Source organism: Prunus mume, linkage group LG4 (assembly GCF_029339155.1).
Source record: "Prunus mume cultivar Tortuosa linkage group LG4, ASM2933915v1, whole genome shotgun sequence".
NCBI classification, from domain to species: domain Eukaryota; kingdom Viridiplantae; phylum Streptophyta; class Magnoliopsida; order Rosales; family Rosaceae; genus Prunus; species Prunus mume.
This window is the reverse complement of record NC_142701.1, coordinates 13,961,313-13,982,249: the sequence shown is the minus strand read 5'-3', so window position 1 is coordinate 13,982,249 and position 20,937 is coordinate 13,961,313. Positions and strand designations below refer to the sequence as shown.

Genomic DNA, 20,937 nt, shown 5'->3' with positions numbered 1-20,937 from the left:
TATCTTCTTTTGATTTGTAATCTTAGTTGGGATGCATATGTTATAGTTTCTTTGGCTGCATGATCATTAGTGCAAACACATTAGATTGTCTTAATATTAATATTAAATTTCTTCGTAATTATAATTGCACTTTGTAGCTAGTTTATTGTCCCTTCCAATTACCGAACCCAAAAAAAAGAGTTTTAACTTCCTATTAGAAGGTTAAAAATTTGTGCATGAATCAAATAATTAATCAAACTTAATCATAATTACAGCATCCATTGCAAAATCGTGTAGAAGTGTTCCACATCCCACTTGGTAGAAAGGCGTTTACTACTACATATGCAGTAATAGGCACCCAAGCAAGTTGGACCCCGAAAGAATGCTTATAAATTGGCAAAATAATACAACTGCACGTCAACCAAATTATACAAAATGGTTTATCTTATATCATTCACATTCCGTCCCGCATAAATACAATACAAAGTGAGCCTCACAAAAATATCAATCAAATATCTATCATTGTGACATATCACATTCGACCCAAATAAAAAAGTCCCACACCGAATAAGGGTCCCACTCATTTGTTTATTTTAACTTTTTAAGATTTGTCGTTTAGTTTTTTCCTATCTTTTTCGTTCCTCGTTTAATTGCACCATATTCTGATGCATGAACCTCCTTTCCTCCGTTGCTTAAAATATATATTTCCACTTTTTAACCCATTCACATGCCTGAGAGACCTCACCATGTACAGTAACTTCTCAAATTACCGCGGTAAAACAGTAGTATTTTTCCCCTTCCCATTTCACCCCTCTTCGGCGTATGAATTTGATGATTGCCATGTTGCTCTTCTGACTGTTTTTTTTTTTTTTTTTTTACAGTGGTGGGTAACTGGTCAACAACAGATTGATCTACCAATTACGTTACGACAGATCGATGGTGTGAAATTGAGAGAGAAATTCTGCTTGCAACTGTTGTAAACATGACCCGGAGCTATCCAATATATCATGATTGGAGAAATTAATGAAGAACATAAGCATGATTCAAGGTATATTCCATGATATATAAGTTGAACACATGACTAGTATTGAGAGGCTAGTCGTTTAACGATTTTAAAATAATTGTCCGTCTTTAATTGATATAAATATCACAATACACGTTATATTAATTAATGACTGAAAGTCGTCGTACGGAAATTCTAAATAAGATAGAGAATAAAAGAAAAGTTTTTAATGACGTGTTTAAAGTGAGGTAAAGAAATAACATATGTCGCAACTTATAATGAAAGTAATTTTGTTTAGAAGTCAAAAAAGGATTTCTAGCGGCCAAAGCACTTTGCAAAATGTGCACGTTTCTGATTCCCGGGCAAAGAGCATGTGTTGTTTTGTTGACATGGTTTCTTCTGTGTTTTGACCAACACGTACGTACACAGAGGTTTCTTATGTTGAGTCCAGAAAATCATATGATAAATCAGTTGCTTATGCATGCATGGGTTATAATTTCTCTTTAATTAAGATGTCAAAACGACGTCACTGTTTGAAATGAAATGGCAGGGAATTAAAAATGGACTTGATTTTGTGAAACTTGTGAATTCAAGAAAAGTTAGGTGTGGTTCAAACATTTCAATGATTTCCGGTCAAAAGAGGGTAAGGGGTAAACCAGTCCTCCTCATAGAGGTGGACTAACGAAAGTTAGGTAACATGTATATGGCCAAAGAGTTCTAGCTAGCTATCTCAATAAATAAGGCCCACGAAAGGTAATAAATCCTCCAAAATTTTGCTACCTAATCTTGAGAATCCACCTTTTTAAAATAATAATATAGGAGGTTATTAAAGTAATTAACCTCTAATTAAATCCGAATATATAATTGAGAGTCATCGTATTTTTTGAAGACGGTAAAAGTCTCACATAAGAAATTTGACAAAATAAAATACAATATATAATGAATGGTTCCATTAGTGATAGCGTCGAAACATTTTATAATACAATTTCACTCTTAGTAATCTCATTTAATTTTTATTTATTTGAAGCAAATAAGATAAAGTGATGATTTTCCCACTCATTTTTTGTCAACTTACATTCCCTTTTGTTTTTTAATAGTTTTTACTAAAACAAAAAAGGGAGTGTACGTGGACAAAAAGGAGTGAACACATAATTTCTAACCAAGGGAGTGTAAGTGGACAAAAGAAAAGTGGGAAAATCAGCTCCTATAAGATATTGTCGGGTAATTTCTAAGTTGAGAAAAGCTTTGATAGGTGTAAATAATGATGGAATTCTTTTTTATACAAAATTCGTCAGATTTTCTTCCACATTCCACAAAGTGGCTGTGACAATATCTGAGGTTTTTAATGACCTCCGAAGCCAAATTTGCCAATGGAAAACTCCAAAAGGCGAGAAATGCCATAGCTCTATGTTTTTGCCAAGTTCCAACCTATCTCTATCTCTGTATTATGCAATGACTAAACATCATTATTACTTTCTCAAGACTTAATACACACTAACACCGATTAATAAAGGAGACAATTATAGGATGTTCTATACGTAAGAACGACTAACGTTAACAAAAATGTCATTTTCTTTATGTACATAATTACTCATTTTCATACCGAGAAAATTTCCTTAAAAATATAAAGTACTGTAAAAATTCGATGACAATCATAAATACGCAAGTGACTTCAAAACTCATGTTGTCATCATAATTACGCAAGTGCAAGGACTTGTGACTCTTGTAGTTAAGAGTATTTATTGGCACATGATGTAATCATAAATAAAAGTAGGTTCGACATATTCACCTTCCCAAAATCTAAAAGAATATACCGTCGCACACAAAGTTGTATAGGTCTACAAATGCAATACGAAACACGCACAAAAATTTCTATTTTTTGATGAACTCCCTTTCATAGATTTCTTATTTAAAACTAAAACACAATACAAGTTCAACATTAATAGAATAGAACATAGTTTTGGTAAAGAATCGGGAGTAACTTTAATACAAATTTATAAATAAACCCAATCCTAGACATGTATTTATAAAAAAATTCCCAAGCACTATTTAAACATAGAAACACACCCAAAATCAACCCCAAAGTCAACTTTTTGGGTGTGTTTATAAATGAGTTTTGAGTGTGTGTAATGATGGGTTTTGAGTGTGTTTATATGTTTAAATAGTGCTTGGATTTTTTTATAATTTCAGCATCTATTTTGGGTGTTTTAGTGAAACTCCCTAAATTTAAAATGACCATGATCAATAAATAGTCCTTGAAGTAAAATAATAATAATAATAATAATAATCTTGCTACTTTTGCTTTCTATTTTGTATTTTCAGAGGGCAGTAAAAGAGCAGCAGTAAATTTAAAAGCATCACAGAAGGGCGTTCTATAGAACAAAAGCAGCGGCATATGTAAATCTCCGCGTTAACAAGGGCAAGAAAGTAAAAGAATCACCCGCCCCAGTCCTCTGCGCGCAAGAAAATATATATAAACACCTTATTCAGCAGAAAATAACAAAAGCATGTCTCTTTTAACTCGCTTCGTTTCCAAAACACAAAACCAGTCGTATACATTTTAGTCTGAAAATTCCCAGCTTTTCGATTTTCCGACACCTTTTCCAGCTGCAAAGTCCTCTGAGAAACAGCAAAAATGTGCGGAGGTGCTATAATATCCGATTTCATAGCGCCGACTCGGTCCCGGCTCACCGCCGACTACCTCTGGCCCGATCTCAAAAAACCCAGTTCGGGAAAGCGGTTCTCGAAGCCTCTCAGGCCCGAAATCGTTGACTTAGGCGATGACTTCGAGGCTGATTTCCAGGAATTCAAGGACGAGTCTGATGTGGATGAAGATGATGAAATGGTTGAGGCCAAGCCCTCTGCTTTCTCTGCTGGAAAGCCCTCTTCTGCTCGTGGTAAGCCTTACCTCTTATCGTCGTTGTTTCTTGAGCATTTACATCATTTTTTTGTTTGTTATGTGTATTGTGATGCATGTATTGGGTTTTTGGTTTAAGGGGTGGATTGATGTTAGAAATGCTATTTTTGAATATTTTATGTCATAGGTTCTGGAACTCTGGTGATTCAATCTGTTGGATTATTTTGTTTCATACGAAAATTGAGTTGCTGATTTTTCTGCTCACGGGGTAGACAGTAATTTTTTATTTATTTTTTGTTTATAAATATTTTCCGATTTAATTTATGAAATTTTGTGGCTTCGAAGTGACTGAATGTTCTGAGTAAATTTTGTTTTGAATAAAATTTCTATTTAATTTTGTTATTGTTCTATAGCAAACAGCTTTTTTTGCTTGTTAAAAAAATTTATAGATTTGTAATTTTGAGTACGTGTAAGCTGGTCGCTTTAGAAAATAAGTTTTTTTAAATAATTTTTTTTGATGAGGTATTTGGTAGGTGGGTAGGGAAAGATCTTGGTGATCTTGTATGATTTTGATCAATTACTTTTTGTTTATTAATTTTTAGGGAGGGGGAAAATAGAATTTTTATGTAAGGAATCATCACTGTAGATTTTCATTGTTCTTAAAATAATATTTGCAGGAATTCTCAATTTTTGTTAATTATCTCTAGCTAGTAATGGATTAATATTTGGTTTATGGTCGATTTTGCAAATAATCAAATATCAGGCTGGGATCCATAGTGAACTGGAATTTCCAGAGTCAAGTCCGGAATATATTTCTATTGATCCGTAGGGGATGATATCTTCATTTTTTCGGTCGATAATTTTTATTTTTATTTGTAAAAATTACTATTTGCTTGTTATACCTTATGTCCTGTCAAGTTATTCTGTTTTTTATGCCATGTGATGATCATGCTTTGTAGCAATATGAAGAGATCGAAGTTTCTTCTTGTCAGTTTCTTTGTCATATGCGATAATATTAAGCTTTTGTTCTTTTTCATATTGTATCAGATCGCATCTGGTATAACTATGATCCAGGCGTTTGTTTTCATTTTTTTCTTGGGGTCGTAGGTGATGGAGTGAAGGTTTTTCTCTTTGAATCCTTATGGCTGTGTACCTAAACATGTTCTGAATCCTTTTGATCAATACATGAGGTTTTTTTTTTCCATGTGATTTACATCGAAGAAGATTAATGAACTTTCTTAGTGTATTTTATCCTTGTCTTTGATATATTTCTTCTTCCAATTATTGAAGGCTCTACAACGGTGAAATCAGTGGAGTTCAATGGGCAGGCTGAGAAATCTGCAAAGAGAAAGAGGAAGAACCAGTACAGGGGAATTCGCCAGCGCCCATGGGGTAAGTGGGCTGCAGAGATCCGAGATCCAAGGAAAGGGGTCCGGGTTTGGCTTGGAACTTTCAACACTGCAGAAGAAGCTGCAAGGGCTTATGATTCCGAGGCACGTAGAATTCGTGGCAAGAAAGCCAAGGTTAATTTCCCTGATGAAACCCCACGATCTTCTGCAAAGCGTTCTGTCAAGGCAAATCCTCAGAAAATGCAACCCAAGACAAACATGAATGCCATTCAGCCTAATCTGAACCAGAATATCAATTTTGTGAATGACCCAAATCAGGACTACTACAATGCTATGGGTTTTCTGGATGAAAAGCCACCAACTAATAACTTTGGGTTTATGTCCACCTTCCCTGCCAATGATGTTGCGCTGAAATCCTCTAATCCATCCGATGCTGTCCCCCTGTATTTCAGCTCTGATCAGGGAAGCAATTCTTTTGATTGTTCTGACTTTGGCTGGGGAGAACAAGGTTCAAAGACTCCAGAAATATCATCTGTCCTTTCATCTGTTATGGAAGAAAGTGATGACTCACTGTTTCTGGAGGATGCTAACCCAACGAAGAAACTGAGGTCTAACCCAGAGGATCTGGTGCCTGTTCAAGATAATGCAGGAAAGACACTGACTGATGAGCTCTCAGCTTTTGAGATGAAGTACTTTCAGACGCCATATCTTGATGGGAGCTGGGATGCTTCAGTGGACGCCTTCCTCACCGCAGATGCAACTCAGGATGGTGGCAACTCAGTGGACCTTTGGTGCTTCGATGACCTGGTTGGGGGAGGTTTCTGAGCGAACTTTTCCCCATCCATTCTATTTTATGTAAATAAAGCTACATGTTAGTGAGTTCGATTCTGCATCAGCTTCTACATTGTTTAATTTTCTGTTTCATGTTCACTCATTTTATTCAGAAAGAGATCCTGGTTGCTTTTTTACTTGTGGTTGCAGGATGGTTTTCTCTGGGTTTGGAGTGCAAGCTGTTGAACATGCATAAGGCTTGTATGGGGAGTACTTTAAGCCGTAGCAATGGTCTATGGAGAGCATATAGGTATTAGGTTTACTTTCGCCTCCAAAGACTTAGAATTTGGGTTGCTGAACTTGATGTTTGTATTCATGACATTGTGTGAGTGAGCTATGATGGATGATACTGAAACCTGGTAATTGTGAACTTCCGTTAAATTTATTTAGGTCTTTCTTTTTATAAGAGGCCATCAAATTTTGCATATGTTTTACGTTGTTGGTGTTAGGATCTTTGTGGAGAATAAACTCAAACTAGTTTCTTAGCTTAAAGTTTTTTGTATCGACCTCTGGTGGTTGTAGACTTGTAGTGAAGGCAACAAGGAGGTCAGACGGAATTACCAAATGACCCTGGGAGACTTTGGAAAAAGTAAAAGGAGAGATAAATTTTTTAAAAGAAGCCAAAATGGACAAAATTATCCTTATTTACTTTTGGATTTCCTACGAAATCATTTACATTTGCATGTCTTTAATTTGAAAGTTGAGAGGTTTTTCTGTCTTTTTTGAAAATGCTTTGATTTTTTCCAAAAGTAAAAGTTTATTTATGGCTAAAACTAAATTTATTTTTTGGTTAATAATTTAGAGTATGTGGGGTAACTTTTCTCAAATATCCGGAGTATATTAGCTTGTACATGTGGCATGGAATTGGCTGTAGCCTCCAGGTTTTATGGTTTGTCATATGCCTCAGCCATGTGAAGAGTGTGTTTGCATGTCTGCCACATGTAATCTCTCTCATGAATGGTTAAATTTTGGAGTATGCGACCGACACGTGGCGGTAGGCTGACGGATTTTTGTGTCCTCTGCCTTCATATATATATATATATATATGTATGCATCATCAGCCAAGAAATAGGACAAATCAGTATGGGAGGAGGGGGGTAGCAGAAAAGCATAGCAGAAGAGAAGCATCATCATTTTAGCACCACCCTATGTATGCTCCCAACGTGATTTGGATGGCTCTTTCTTTAATCACATGTTTCCGTGCAAAAAGTTTACAACTGGGGCAAATGACCAATTGGGTAGGGGAGGGACCGCGTTGGGTTTTGATTTGGTGGATCTCTAGGTTGATGGGATTGGGCGGCTGTGATTTGACCTTTGAAAAATGTGGGTTTGAATTAGTGAGTCTGTAAAGAGAGGCGGTTAAGTTTCATGGATGATTAACTAATGGTTAAGACTTAGAATACAAGGGAAGTTGTACCTACCACACCAACCTCTTTCGGCTTCTCAAGCTTTCGATGGTAAATGAGAGGCACCTCACCTACCCAAGCGAGTGTTTTAGAAGAATCACAATATAAAAAACCAAATAAACATAGAAATGCCCCCATTTGGATGACCTTTCAGGCTGGTAATAAATCTGTCTAATATTATATGTTCTGATTGCTCTGCCAAAAATTAGAAGAATGTTCCTACTGCCGATTCAGTTTCGAGAAAACTTACACACACCGGGTTGATATAATTTCGCTCATCACGTGACTAAATTGGGTGAAGACCGGTGTAGACTTGGGGGTTACGTCAACCTGTTATAGGAGGGGTTGCAAGAGAGTTAGGAGAGCATAAAATTCCCCTTGAAAAGCAAGTTTGAGAAAGTGCTTCCTTGCTTTACAAGTTTCCTGTGTGAAGGTCCTGGTATAACTTTAGAACGGAATAACACAAACTACAGTCGAAAGAAAGACATCAAATTCCTCCTTCCTGTACAAGTATTTGCATATAACAATCAATAAAACACATAATAGTATAGTCAATTAGCATAAACCCACATGATGATGATCCGCCATGGATGTTTCATTGCACAACTCAAGTTACTTACGTTGGCAAAAACTCTGCCATGCGTATTCTTTCAAAAGATGCAGTTTCTTTCTCCTCTTGTTTGTTGCCCTAGCAATAGTTTTTCTTGGTGTAGCTGCATTGATCGTAATCTTCATCATGAAGCCCCAAAGGCCAGTTTTTTCCCTCGAAACTGTAAGCTTGGATTTGTATACGCTCGAAGCCTATTCGGATTCAACCATGTTTCTTTCATCAGCAATCACATTGACCCTGAATGCTCAAAATCCTAACAAGGTTGGCATCTGGTATAGCTCTTCACATCTTGAAGTTTTGGATGGTGGACTGCCTATAGGAACAATTCGGATTCCCGGCTTTCTTCAGCCTGCTCACAGCAGCAACGTGAGTGTCGAAATAAGGGTTCTGTTTCCATGTTTGAATGTCAGCCAGATTGTGGCAGAGGCTTCATTGCAAGACGATTCAAGGAAAAACATGTTTCAAATGAAAATTGTAGGCGATGTTGGAGCTCACCTCTGGGTGTTTCATATAATTTTGTTGAAGATTAAGGTTTGTAGCATCTCATTATTTGGTCAAAATTAAAGCGTTTCAGCGTGTGTCCAGTATTTCAAGCCTTTCAAGTTATCTAACTCAAAATGAACCATATTTGTTGTCGAATAAATCCCATCCACCAGAATTGGATTGAAAGTCTCATCAAGAAAGAAAGCACTCTTTTCTTGATTTGATTCCCTTATTCCAAGCGTGGTTGGGAGATTATTTTTTGTGCGTCCAGCGCAATGAGAGAGGGGATTCGAACTCTGATTCCGAGTGGAGATCTCAACCTTTTTTCTTCTTTTCACCCTGTTTTTTTTGGTAGGTTGCACTGGAGTGTGACATAAGTATTGATTATAAAGAGCTTACGATGAAAAATGAAGTTCACACTGTATGTTTCACCACCCTTGATCACATGGTTTCTTTCCCTTAATTATGGCAATGATATATGGTTTTTGCGTCACCATTATGATACTACTCTAACAACTAGCTTCTTTTCAGGCATCTTTTCCTACCAACCCCAACACCATCTTCATCAATTGCGCATTGGCTTTGTACATATGAGAGGTGGAAAATATACTTCAATTGTCAGCAAAATATGCATAATAAAGTTTTGAAATTAAACCCAAAACGTAATGGATTCAATCTCTTTCGTTGAAAAAATTGCAGGGATATTTCAATGAGCAAGAAATCAAGAACCAAGTAATAAGCTGTAACAGATGTCCTATCTGAGCTTGACGTTCATTGGTTTAGTGTATATGTTATTTGATGTCTTGTGCTTATGCGGGTTTGGTAAGCATATTCACATGTTCATGGGAAGGCACAATATGACCCCATTCTATGTACTTTGGATGATTTGGTTCATCCCAAATCTAGAGAACACCTAATCAACTATTCTTCAGACCAATCAAGTCCCAGATTAATGCTGTCTGATGGGTTTGTTTACCAATTAGGTAATACTCGTGTTTTTTGTGGTTGGCTTTTTATGGAGTGAGCAAAACTCACTTACCAAATTTACCTTTGTTGTTGTCTCTTTGGGAACATTTATCCCCACTTAATTTTTGTGAGTTTGAATACTTCATATGTAATGCTTATTTCCCAAATTTATGTTGCCATATGAATACTCTTTTATCTTTCCCGACTATTAGCATAAATTACTTGGCAAAAACTCGTTTAATAAATAATCCAGATTCATAGTCTGACAATATAAATATTTTATAGATTTAGATTCATAATTTGATAATATAAACATCTTATGTTGTTAGACAGTCTAACAAGAGAACATTTTCCCGCTTCAATGTATTAAACTTTTTATTTGGGCCACACAAGTATTCAACTATTAATCGTGCATCTTTCACATCAATCACTAATACCCAAAGATAATTAAGTCTCAATCCTTAGGCTAGCTATTTGCCTTTGCCAACACGTTGCCAACACGCAAGGATAATTAGGCACTCCTCCATCCATGTTAATCCACATTTGTAATTAGATGCTATGATAGGGTACATCTTTACATAAACAACAAAATGATAGTTGATAGCTAGCTAGCTTAGCTCTTTAGAACAGAACAGATGGGGAATCGAGATCAAAGTGTACAATTTTAAATTAAACAGACTTTTTAAGCAACTGGTTTGAGGTTTGGGCCATGTGGGAATTCTATATATATGTAGAATATGTATTCTTTATTTGTTAAGATTCTTTTTTAGAAACTTGTAACGATTCTTTTAAATCAAAGTCAAATGTACATGTGCCTGATTCATTAAAATACATATATAGGCAGTCCTATTGTCTTGGTCGTCTTAGACGAACCACCAAAATGTGACCTTCTACCTTTTATGTATATTTATGTGATTCATTTTTGAGTAAGTTGAAAAAAAAATTTATATAAACTCAAAATCATAATTGTAACTTCGGCCCAAAAAAAGTCATAATTGTAACATAAACAGAAAATAACAATTTGTAATTCACATAAAAACTTTACAAAATGCATAAAAAATCACTTGAGCCTAACTTTTTAAAAGTAACATGTGTATGTATATATGGACGTTTACACAAAGTGGAGGGTCCTTCCAATTTGGAGGCCCTGGCCCGCATGTACCCTCGGCCTCCCATATCCTTATGGTACCTTGGTATTATGTGTGTGAAAAAACCTATTCTCCTTGTAGTAAATTAGACTATCGCTTATATATATCAATAAAATAAAGAAAATCAAAGACTTGGTCTCACAAACATCCTGATTTGAGCCACTTCCATTCTCAATCACACGGTTGTTTATTGCAAAGGGGAAATTTATAATAATAATTAAATTAGTCAAATTATGTATGTACTGCGCACTTTTGATTTCTTTCCCCATTTCACATGATGTGCAAGGAAGAAAAATTAGGCTTTTAAGTACTCCATGGACCTGGTGTTCATTTATTCAAACATTAATGATGACATGCAAGACGCTCATTACACATCTCAAAAAGGTAAAGGGGTCACGTTTAACACTTCCCATTTGCCAAAAAATTGTAGAAATTATAGTGCTATCTTTTCTGACACCATAAAAATCATGTATATGCGTTCACGGGTGTAAATTTGATATACATTGTTATTTTTAAAAAAATACATTTTTGAGTATAGTGGTTGTCTTAACATGCATCAGACTATTTTTGATTGGTTTGGCTGCATGTATTTGTTTGTCTCTCTCCTTCTGTACATGTATGCCTTTCCACCTTCACACGTGAATGTGATTGTAAGCTTGATATACATTGGTAACCGAGACTGAAAATTTTGGGCCTTGTTGGAATCTAACAATGCGTCAGTCATGTTTGCAATCCTTAGAATCAAAGTTTGATTGTTTCTAATATTGCCTTGAAGAGCAATTGACTTCTCGAATTTGTAGGGGACATCAGTACAACTCAACACGTTCACACCCACCAATCCGCCAAGAAACAATTTTTTTTTTCTTTATGTCTTATTTTTATTTGCAAATTGCTAGCTGAATTTTTTTTCGTTTAGGGAAAGGAGAGGCTACCCTCACACCCCGGGTTAGACCCAGACCTTAGTCAGGAAGGACTTACGCAAGGGCCCGTATGCCATGAAGTCACCTGTATGGATTTACATAAGAATTTTACAGATTACCTACCAAACAAATACACTATTGCTGGCAGTTGGGACTCGAATATTGATGGAGTGTCATAATATAGGGACCTTACTAACTGAATCAACTTGTGTTGGCTGCTAGCTGAGAACTTTGCAGTGCCTCTGCAATAATATTTTCTTTGGCTATTAGAAAAAGGGAAAAAAATATCTCTTTCAAAGTTCAACGCCAAGTACTAGTTTGAGCGATATTTTTTCTTTTAATAATTTTTTTTTCTTCACAAAATGGATATTTTCAAATTCTCAAATTACTTTGACTTTTGCAATTCATGTAGTTGGAGAAGAAGTCTTTTCTTATTCATGAGCCAGATGTATAATTTCAGATATATGATGATCAAAACTCATATTGAGTAGAGTAGACTAGCCCAAACTTTTGCATTTAGGAAAGATGATTTTATATTACTCATCCAAATTTCAGAGAGATTAAAAAACAAAGTTTTCTGTATATATTTTGTGGCTCAGATATATTTGCTTGACATTGATGTAAAATATATGTGGGGATCAACAAGTCTGCAGCCATGGCAAAGCCAAGCTCTGTCTCTCTCTTTTTCCTTCTTCATGTAGCTTTAGCAATCTCGACTTGCGGCGGAAGCAAATCTTGGCACTCAAAGCAGCAAGCTGCCTTCTTCATATTTGGAGACTCTTACTTAGACTCTGGCAACAACAACTACATCAACACCACAACTCTTGACCAGGCCAACTTCTGGCCTTATGGAGAAACCTACTTTAAGTTCCCAACTGGAAGATTCTCCGACGGACGTTTGATGTCAGATTTTATTGGTGAGATTTGCAAATCTTTTATAATGTGGTCCTTGGTTGTACAAGTCCACTTTTGGTTAGCTGATTCTAACACAGAATTTTGTTTTGTCTGCTTATAGTTAATTAATTATGATCTTATCTAATATTTTTGTATATTATTTTATATAATTTGCAGCTGAGTATGCTCACCTGCCATTTGTTCCTCCCTTTCTTCAACCGGGCTTTCACCAATATTATGATGGGGTGAATTTTGCATCTTCTGGGGCTGGTGCTCTGGTTGAGACGTTTCAAGGGTCGGTATGTAAGTTTTACATTTGAGAGAGAATGATACTGCCATTGCTATTTGGTATGAAGTTGACATTCCATGATGTTTCCCCTTTCTTTTGTCTTAATTGTAAACTTTTGTATTAACTTGATAAGAAGTAAGAAAATCGAGAAAGTCGTAGGTACATGCAATGGTTGTATCACCTCATCATACTGATATGATACAAGAAATTAATAACGAAATGACACGTAATCATTGTTAATGGCCTCTATACTCATATCATTTACATTGGCGTGATCTCAAAAAAGTTTCGAATTTAAATAATGTAAAGGCCCTGTAACAATAATTACTCATCATCTTATTAATTATTAGTTACGTGAGGTCATATTACAATCATTGCATCTAAGAAATTCTCGAAATACTAAATGTTTAAAATGAGCCATTTCGTATATAAGAGTCGAGAAAATAAAAAGTTTTAACTATTGTTGTATCTACTTTAGACTCAGAAAGTGTAGAAAATAGTTATGGAACTTTCATATTCTCCTATTTCAGGTCATTGATCTTAAAACACAGCTGAAGTATTATAAGAAGGTAGAGAAGTGGTTCAGACACAAGTTAGGCGATGTCGAAGCGAAAGTGACACTTTCAAGAGCCGTCTACTTGTTTAGCATTGGAACCAACGATTACATCAGCCCTTTCCTAACCAATTCCCCCATACTGAAGTCCTACTCTAAATCACAATATATTGGAATGGTCATTGGCAACTTGACAAGCGTTATCCAAGTATGAATTAATTAGTAGTTTATTTCTTAAGAAATGTTATATTTTCAAATAATATGATATGTTATATTGTTGGTTGAAACGACACATTTTCACATGATGCTATTTAATCAGTTATGCTGATTCATAGTGTGATAGCATAACATATATAGAGTGTACATGTTTGACTCTTATATATTATGATCGGGCGTGAAATTTGCAGGAAATTTATGCTGGTGGGGGTAGGAAATTTGGGTTCATCAACTTGCCGACCTTAGGTTGTCTTCCGGGCATGAGAATAATCAAGCCAGAAAACAATGGTAGCTGCTTAAAAGAAGTTTCATCACTTGCCAAGTTACACAACGACGATCTCTCCAAACTTCTGATTCAGCTAGGAAACCAGTTGGAGGGTTTCAAATATTCACTCTACGACCTGAGCGGGAATCTTAGGCAGAGAAGCAGACATCCCTCCGAATATGGTACGTACTCAATCCACACCAATCATCATAAAAATTGTCTTATCAATTCATTGATTGGATAAACATATGGGTCCTAAGTCTTCAGTGTAATAATAATCACCAGAGTTTTCAGTACATTATTGAAAATAGGGCCTGGACCATGCTTATTCTTGCCAGTGAGGGAAGTGGGCCAGGCCGATAAGACAATCCCTTGTACTAGTGTTAGGTGTCTGGTGGACCAACAGGTCCAATAATTTGGTGGTGGACCAAATTCTTTTTTGACCTTAAGCGTACCAATAACAAAAGAGTGCTTGAGAAAGTTCTCTACGTTCACCCGGATTACTCTCAACCGTTAATGTAAGTAAAGTTTACAATGCGTTAATGATTTAGAGTCACCAACGTGTTACGTGCATGTGGGAGACTATCCTTAACAATTTTCAAAAAATATTGCTGTCTCCTTTTGTTTTCACTTTTCTTTTTCAATAAAGTAAAGTTGAGCAAATTTTCTAGATCAGTGTACTGATCAAATTGTTGGGTGCATTTAGAAGCCCATGTTCTTGTTCTCTTAATCAGCGTACGGACTCGTTTGGGAATGATTGTATAGGAAGTACTTAAGTGTTTCAACAAAACGCTTCTGTTTATGCAAACTTATTTGCTCATAAATTTGTGCTGCAAGTTAATGTTGAATGTTGTAATTGTTTGTGGTGGAAGGTCTCAAGGAAGGAAAAGCAGCATGCTGTGGGACAGGGCAGTATAGAGGGGTGTTCAGCTGTGGAGGAAAAAGAATAGTGAAGGAGTTTGAATTGTGTGAGAATCCAAATGAACATGTGTTCTGGGATTCTCTCCATCTCACTGAAAAGGTCTACAAGCAATTGGCCTATCAAATGTGGAGTGGTCGGCCATGGGATTCCAATGCCACGGGTCTATACAGTCTCAAGGATCTCTTCCTCCAAGGCTTGTAATTAAATCCTTGCATCAAATCACAAATTGTGACATATTAAATATTAAATTATTAGTCTTTTTTGAAGTGGTACATTTGATGTAACGCGCTCATTCCACCAGAATTATGACATGTGACTTTGAACATTTCAATCTTTGGTAAATTAAAATTAAAATTAGATGGAGCAGCTTAGCTGTAGTTGAAGATTAGACATGTATCTTTTGCTACTTTGGTTGACCACCGCAGCCAAAATAAGTCTTTGCTTCTGGAAGAACTATCATTAAAAGTGTAAATGTCTTGTTGCGAAATTATAAATTATATTTAATTATCTTTTTTCAAGTAAAACTGTCGAGATAAACACCCAAAATTATCAGAATTATTAAATATGTCACGATAGTTTTATACTTTTTTTATACAGAAAGGAAAAAAACTTTATTAGTTTTCAAGGAGTAGTTGTGTGTGTATAAAAAAATAGATGAAGCCGTCCTCAGTGATGTTTGAGGATTTCTCGTCTCTGATTGATTACTCAATTTTTAAGACATGAACAAGGTGCTAAGTATTTATAATTTCAGTCTATTGCCTTTTTTGTATAAATTTAAATTAGTAATGTCCGTCAATTGAAAATTTTAGAAAGAAGAAGAAACAGTTGGAAATATTTAATTTGCACTTTTTCTTTTCTAACTCGTCAAGAGCTTAATGTGTCTCTCTAAAGATTACTTAAAATCCAACTTTAAAAGTTCGATGATTGAGCCTGCATGTGTAGAGGCACTTGCTTAATCTCTTAGGACATAGTTTGGTTTTTGTATTTGGTATTTGATTGGAATAGGGAACAAAAACTATATTTGATTTAAGATTTGAAGTACTCGATCGACTACACTAATGTAAGAGCATCTCCAACCGATGTGTCAAATTGCCACATGGACATAAAATAATAAAAATTGAAGGTTAAAGTTGCTCCAATTGAGTAGTCAAATTCTACAAGAATTTGAAGGCTGAAAGAGATATGTTAAAAATAACATATCAAAAAGCTTCATGTCAAATATTATTTTAATATTTTTTAGTAATGGACCCACTATCATTTACTCTCTTTTAAAACTTTATACATCATATGAGCCCAATATTGTTTTAAAAAATATAATAAAATAATATAATATTTAGCATTTCGGGTGAAGTTAAATTTTTTCCAAAGTGTGAAATTGCCACAAAAGTCATTAAATTCAAATTTAACATTTAACATTTGACATCTTCCTTGAAGATGCTCTAAGTAATGGTCCTCTCCATGCCACGATTGCCTCCCATTTCCAGCCATTTCTACTTAAACTGTTGTTCTAGTAGGTCTTGTTGACGAACTTCACAGAATGGCACTTCTAAAAATAATTTCTATAAAAAAAGACCATATCAAACATATAAAAATGAAAACAATAATATTTTAAAGTCTGAGAAGAAGGTGGCGGAGAAACAAATTTAAATGCGATAGAGTAAAATATTTGTTTGCTTACTTATCTTCCTTCTGGATTGTTTTGATTTGGACTTTTTAAAGAGAATAGGTATGTGCTTGATTTTTATACACAAAAAAAGAAAAAAAAAGAAAAGGTCATTGATTTTTATACGCATGCAGAACTGCCTCCAAATGTCCCTATAAATAGCAATTCACGATAAGTTGAAGATCGAATCCAGCAATTCAGAACAAAGCAAAAAAACAAAAAAGAAGAAAAAAAGTATGGCAAATATAAGCTTCCAAGTCTCTGTCTGCGCTTTTTGTACAAGCATTAGCCTTCTTCTCATGGCAACCCAAAGCCAAGGCCATCTTGGGTTTGACAAACATGTGCCCCTTTTCTTCTTTGGTGATTCATACTTTGATGCCGGGAATAACAACTATATCAACACTACTCTGCGGGCAAATTATTGGCCATACGGTGAAACTTTCTTCAAGTACCCGACGGGTCGATTTTCGGACGGTCGTCTAATTTCAGATTTTATTGGTAAGAGATATACATATATACTTCATGAACTCATAGAAATGGTGTCTTATAGTAAAGAATCTCAAATGTTAACAGTACATAGGTAATTGGAAGTTAAGTATTTTTCTGTTGCAGCTGAGTATGCAGAGTTGCCATTTATTCCACCGTATCTACAACCCGGTAGTCAACAATTTACATATGGAGCAAACTTTGCATCTGCAGGAGCTGGTGCTCTGGTTGAAACTAGCCAAGGTTTGGTATGTGAAATCATTTTGCATGAATTTTTTGTTTATTTTTATTTAATCACTGGGGAAGGAGGGATTCGAAACTTGGATTAGGAATCGAAATACCACTAAATCAAGAGTTGATTTAGTTAGATTGATGCATGCATTTGCTTCGCCGATTAGTTTTTTTATAATGTAAATTACAAATACACTGAACAAGAAAAGTCATAACGCATATATAGGTCACCCATTTCTCACACCACATTTATCATATGATTGGGTTCAATGCACCTTTGATAGAGATGTGGTACACCAACCAATGTAGTAGAAAACATGTGGTACATCTAGCAAGTCAACGCTTCCATAAGACTTGTCTACTCTTGGCATGAGTTTATACTTAGAATAGAGATATACTTGTAAACTACCCAACCACACATTGAATAGTAGGCTCAAACATTTAATTATAACTTTTTTTTTTCTTCTGAAAACTATGACCCTTATGAAAATGGTTACTTAGTTTTCTCAAACCTTAACCCTCTTTCAGGTGATAGACCTTCATTCTCAACTCTCATATTTCAAAAGGGTCAAGAGGTTGCTGAGGCAGAAACTAGGGGATGAAAAAGCCAAGGCTCTGCTCTCAAGAGCCGTTTACTTGTTTAGCGTCGGAGGCAACGATTATATTTTCCCATTCGAGACAAACTCCAGCGTGCTTCGATCCTACTCTCATGAGGATTTTGTAGGCCTGGTGATAGCCAACATCACTGCAGTAATCAAAGTAAATTCCTAGCTAGTACATACTTTAAAAAAAAAAAATGTATTGATTGCATAATATTGTTGTGCATGCATGATGGATATAGTACTAACAAACGAAATATTCATTTTGACGAATTAGGAAATATATAGGGAAGGAGGAAGGAATTTTGGGTTTCTTGGCCTTGATCCTCTTGGCTTGTTTACCATATTCAAGAGCAATTGTACAGGGAGAAAGTGGTGCCTGCTTTGAAGAAATTACACCATACGTAAAACTACACAACAAAGCAATTTCCGAACTCCTGCAGAAGCTAGAGAGTGAGCTCAAGGGATTCAGATACTCACTTTCCCAAATTTACGAGTTTTTAATAGAAAGAATAAATCACCCCTCTAAATATGGTACGTATATATATCTTGAAAAAATCTTCGTATGAACTAAATTGATGTTGTCAAACGGTGAATTTGATGATATTTAATATAGAAACAAGGAATTACTGTTCAATTTTTGTTTTGTGATCGGCGAAGGTTTTGAGGAAGGGAAAGTGGCATGCTGTGGAAGTGGTCCATATGGAGGCATTTATAGCTGTGGAGGGAAGAGAGAGGTGAAAGAGTATGACCTGTGTCATAATGCTAGTGAATATGTCTTCTTTGACTCTGGTCATCCAACTGAAAGGGTCTTTCAGCAGTTTGCCAAGCAATTCTGGAGTGGAACTTCCAATTCCACTACGTCTTACAATCTGAAAGCATTATTTGAAACGTAACGTATGAGAATATTGTTTATTTATTTAGGGTCTTAGACCAATTTTGCCCCCATATGTAGTGAGAAATGTTTGCTCATTGTTCTACCAAACCAGTGCGTGTATGGTTACATATGAGTGTTTAGTATTGTAAATTCATAACAAATTTTTTTGTATGTGACGTGGGCAATAATACAGTGGGTTACACATTTATGGGTGTGAAATGTTTTTGGAGATTATTATTAATTGTGTTTGATAAATGATAAATAAACTATTCCTGAAAAATGAAAAAATTCTTGTATTGTGGAAATTTTTCCTACCAATTCATCAAACAAAGTTAACCAAACCCCATGAATACCAAAATCACCCACATGATGAACATATCATTTTAATTTGTTGATAAATTAACCATTTTAGAGAATTCATCTACCCATAAAACTACCAAAACTAAAACACATGGCGTGGAGGAAGGCCATGGGGCGAGAAGAATGGAGAAAAGGGCATCTGATGCGGGCAACGAGGAACATAAGGCTATCTCCAATGAGAGGGCTAAATCTAGCCCCGGGTTATAGCCCTCTAAAATATTATTTTTTAAAGAGTAGTGTAGGGCTAAATTTTTAACCTCCAGCCATACAAGGCAATATGTTAAGGCTCTCCATATTTTATCATTTTGAGAAAAGCTATAGTACATTACTCATACATTCAAAACTAGGGTTTGTGCCCAGTTTGAAATTTTCGAATTCGGGCTGGGTCTTATGGGGTTTTTTATTTTTCGAGCCAGACTGAGGTTTCAAAGGCCTTGGCCTAGACCCGCCCATTGGGCTAACTTTATTATTCTATTTATTATTTATTTTATTATGGGCTGGCCGAGTCGGGTCCTAGACATGTTTTTTGGGGACGGGCCGAGGTTTCAAACCCTTTGTTCAAGCCCTACTCATTCTTAAAACGGATCGAACCTAAATATCGGGCCGAATGGGGCTATGGCCCATCGTGCCTCCGACTACCCACAGACTCCATTGTTGTATGCCCCCTACTTTCTAAGGGATTGAATCTGCTCCTCAGCTTTGGGGTTTTGGGTTTTTCTCTTTTTGGTTACAAGGTTTTGGGTTTTCTTATTGGTTTCAAGAGCTGCAAACCCAGGCCCAAGTTACAAATTTTCCCTCAATCTTAGTCTGGTTTGGATTATTATTTCTGCTTGCTCTGAAAATTTTATAATATGAATAATATTGTAAAATAGAGAGAATATGAGAGTACTAGTTAGATAATAGTGGAATTGTAATGACTTTTATGATACTTCTCAAATACATTGCGTAAACAAAATGCACTGACTCATTTTTCCTTAATAGTAATGGCTTCAATCCCATCTTTCATTACGTTGTTGTACCTAGTGTATAAGTTCATCACAAATCTTCACTTCTCCATAAATTTTTGCTTTTCACTCTCACCTTGTGGCCCATCCACATTTACAACAAATAAGCATATTTGTGATATATTATTCTTTTATAACATGATAAAGTTATTTCACAATGAATATCTTTAGAACTCTCTTTATAGCATTTTTGTGGAAATTAAATCTGGTTGAGCCTTTGAAGAGTTGAGATAGAGGAAGCAGATAGAGAGAGACAAAGAAAGTTGTGGGTCTTGTTTTGTTTTTTATATAATTAAAATAAATACATTTTCTTCTTTTTCTATGATTTTTAAATTTTAAATCATGTTTAAATATTTGTTTTCCATTTAAATTCACGTGGTATTGGTTTATTGGATATGTAGGCTCCACATATATGCCACGTCAGAAATTTAACTGAAATTTGTACTTAGGTGAATGGGGTAAATTAAAAACCCCAATGGATAGATCTAAGTCAACAATAATCAAATGTTCCTAGTAGCAATATGACTAGTCATAAACCTAAGAACACACAGCATAATACACATCCATTCACCAATCAATTCTCAAGCCCTTGCAAACCTGAAAGATGACCACGTGACAATCTAGACACTCATAAGCACTCGTTAATCTAGGCATCCCCTGTGCTAGTAACAAATAGAGTGAAAGGTGTGTGAACATTCATTGTAGCAATAAGTAAATACTCAGCAGGATATGACTAGTCTAGTTATCAAGAACATCAAACCCATAAATTATTCACCAAGAAACCTACAATTGGGAAAAACTAGGGGGAGGGGGGGTCATCATCCGACCATGCAATTCACTAAGCAAAGAAAATTCTTACAAAGAATTCACAAGCAAGCTTATGAAATCCTAGGTCTATTTAGGAAACAAGATATACCTCCTATGTTCAACCTTCCTTTCCAACTTAGCAAAGGTTGCAGCAAGTCCTTCATGGCAATGAAAGCTTCCTCTTTAGCTCGTTCATCCCATAGACATCGGCTTACACGA

The 20,937-nt window shown here is 35.6% G+C and overlaps 4 protein-coding genes across 5 annotated transcripts; all 4 read left to right on the top strand.

Annotated features, from left to right (window-relative positions):
• Nucleotides 1–3,478: 3,478 nt before the first annotated feature.
• Nucleotides 3,479–6,425, top strand: LOC103327563 (ethylene-responsive transcription factor RAP2-12). 2 transcript variants are annotated; one of them, XR_513787.2, is made up of 3 exons: nt 3,479–3,879; nt 5,130–6,063; nt 6,170–6,425. XR_513787.2 is itself a non-coding variant. In XM_008229895.3 (3 exons), the coding sequence occupies exons 1-2, from the start codon at nt 3,618–3,620 to the stop codon at nt 6,011–6,013; spliced, it is 1,146 nt and encodes a 381-aa protein (XP_008228117.1). In that variant the 5' UTR covers nt 3,479–3,617; the 3' UTR covers nt 6,014–6,059; nt 6,170–6,425. The 2 variants fall into 2 exon arrangements, 1 of the variants encoding a protein (XP_008228117.1); XM_008229895.3 differs by having other exon boundaries at nt 5,130–6,059.
• A 153-nt stretch (nt 6,426–6,578) lies between these two features.
• LOC103327741 (uncharacterized) lies at nt 6,579–9,824 on the top strand. The gene is made up of 4 exons (XM_089049498.1): nt 6,579–8,566; nt 8,874–8,939; nt 9,050–9,115; nt 9,218–9,824. The coding sequence occupies exons 1-3, from the start codon at nt 8,012–8,014 to the stop codon at nt 9,110–9,112; spliced, it is 684 nt and encodes a 227-aa protein (XP_088905624.1). The 5' UTR covers nt 6,579–8,011; the 3' UTR covers nt 9,113–9,115; nt 9,218–9,824.
• Nucleotides 9,825–11,681: 1,857 nt separating this feature from the next.
• Nucleotides 11,682–15,045, top strand: LOC103327564 (GDSL esterase/lipase 5). The gene is made up of 5 exons (XM_008229896.2): nt 11,682–12,469; nt 12,624–12,745; nt 13,266–13,496; nt 13,696–13,951; nt 14,642–15,045. The coding sequence occupies exons 1-5, from the start codon at nt 12,208–12,210 to the stop codon at nt 14,890–14,892; spliced, it is 1,122 nt and encodes a 373-aa protein (XP_008228118.2). The 5' UTR covers nt 11,682–12,207; the 3' UTR covers nt 14,893–15,045.
• Nucleotides 15,046–16,542: 1,497 nt separating this feature from the next.
• LOC103327566 (GDSL esterase/lipase 2-like) lies at nt 16,543–18,766 on the top strand. The gene is given in 6 exon segments (XM_008229897.2): nt 16,543–16,852; nt 16,967–17,088; nt 17,600–17,830; nt 17,948–18,007; nt 18,009–18,204; nt 18,331–18,766. Coding segments are annotated over 6 exon segments (1,107 nt in total). The 5' UTR covers nt 16,543–16,590; the 3' UTR covers nt 18,567–18,766.
• The last annotated feature ends 2,171 nt before the right edge of the window (nt 18,767–20,937 follow it).

Excerpts from the sequence above, each read along its gene's own strand:
- LOC103327563 (XM_008229895.3), top strand. The coding sequence starts at position 3,618 with ATGTGCGGAGGTGCTATAATATCCGATTTCATAGCGCCGACTCGGTCC. Across the intron at positions 3,880-5,129 it reads AAAGCCCTCTTCTGCTCGTG|GCTCTACAACGGTGAAATCA; the intron begins GTAAGCCTTACC and ends CAATTATTGAAG.
- LOC103327741 (XM_089049498.1), top strand. The coding sequence starts at position 8,012 with ATGGATGTTTCATTGCACAACTCAAGTTACTTACGTTGGCAAAAACTC. Across the intron at positions 8,567-8,873 it reads TAATTTTGTTGAAGATTAAG|GTTGCACTGGAGTGTGACAT; the intron begins GTTTGTAGCATC and ends TTTTTTTGGTAG. Across the intron at positions 8,940-9,049 it reads TGAAAAATGAAGTTCACACT|GCATCTTTTCCTACCAACCC; the intron begins GTATGTTTCACC and ends GCTTCTTTTCAG.
- LOC103327564 (XM_008229896.2), top strand. The coding sequence starts at position 12,208 with ATGGCAAAGCCAAGCTCTGTCTCTCTCTTTTTCCTTCTTCATGTAGCT. Across the intron at positions 13,497-13,695 it reads ACTTGACAAGCGTTATCCAA|GAAATTTATGCTGGTGGGGG; the intron begins GTATGAATTAAT and ends TGAAATTTGCAG. Across the intron at positions 13,952-14,641 it reads CAGACATCCCTCCGAATATG|GTCTCAAGGAAGGAAAAGCA; the intron begins GTACGTACTCAA and ends TTGTGGTGGAAG.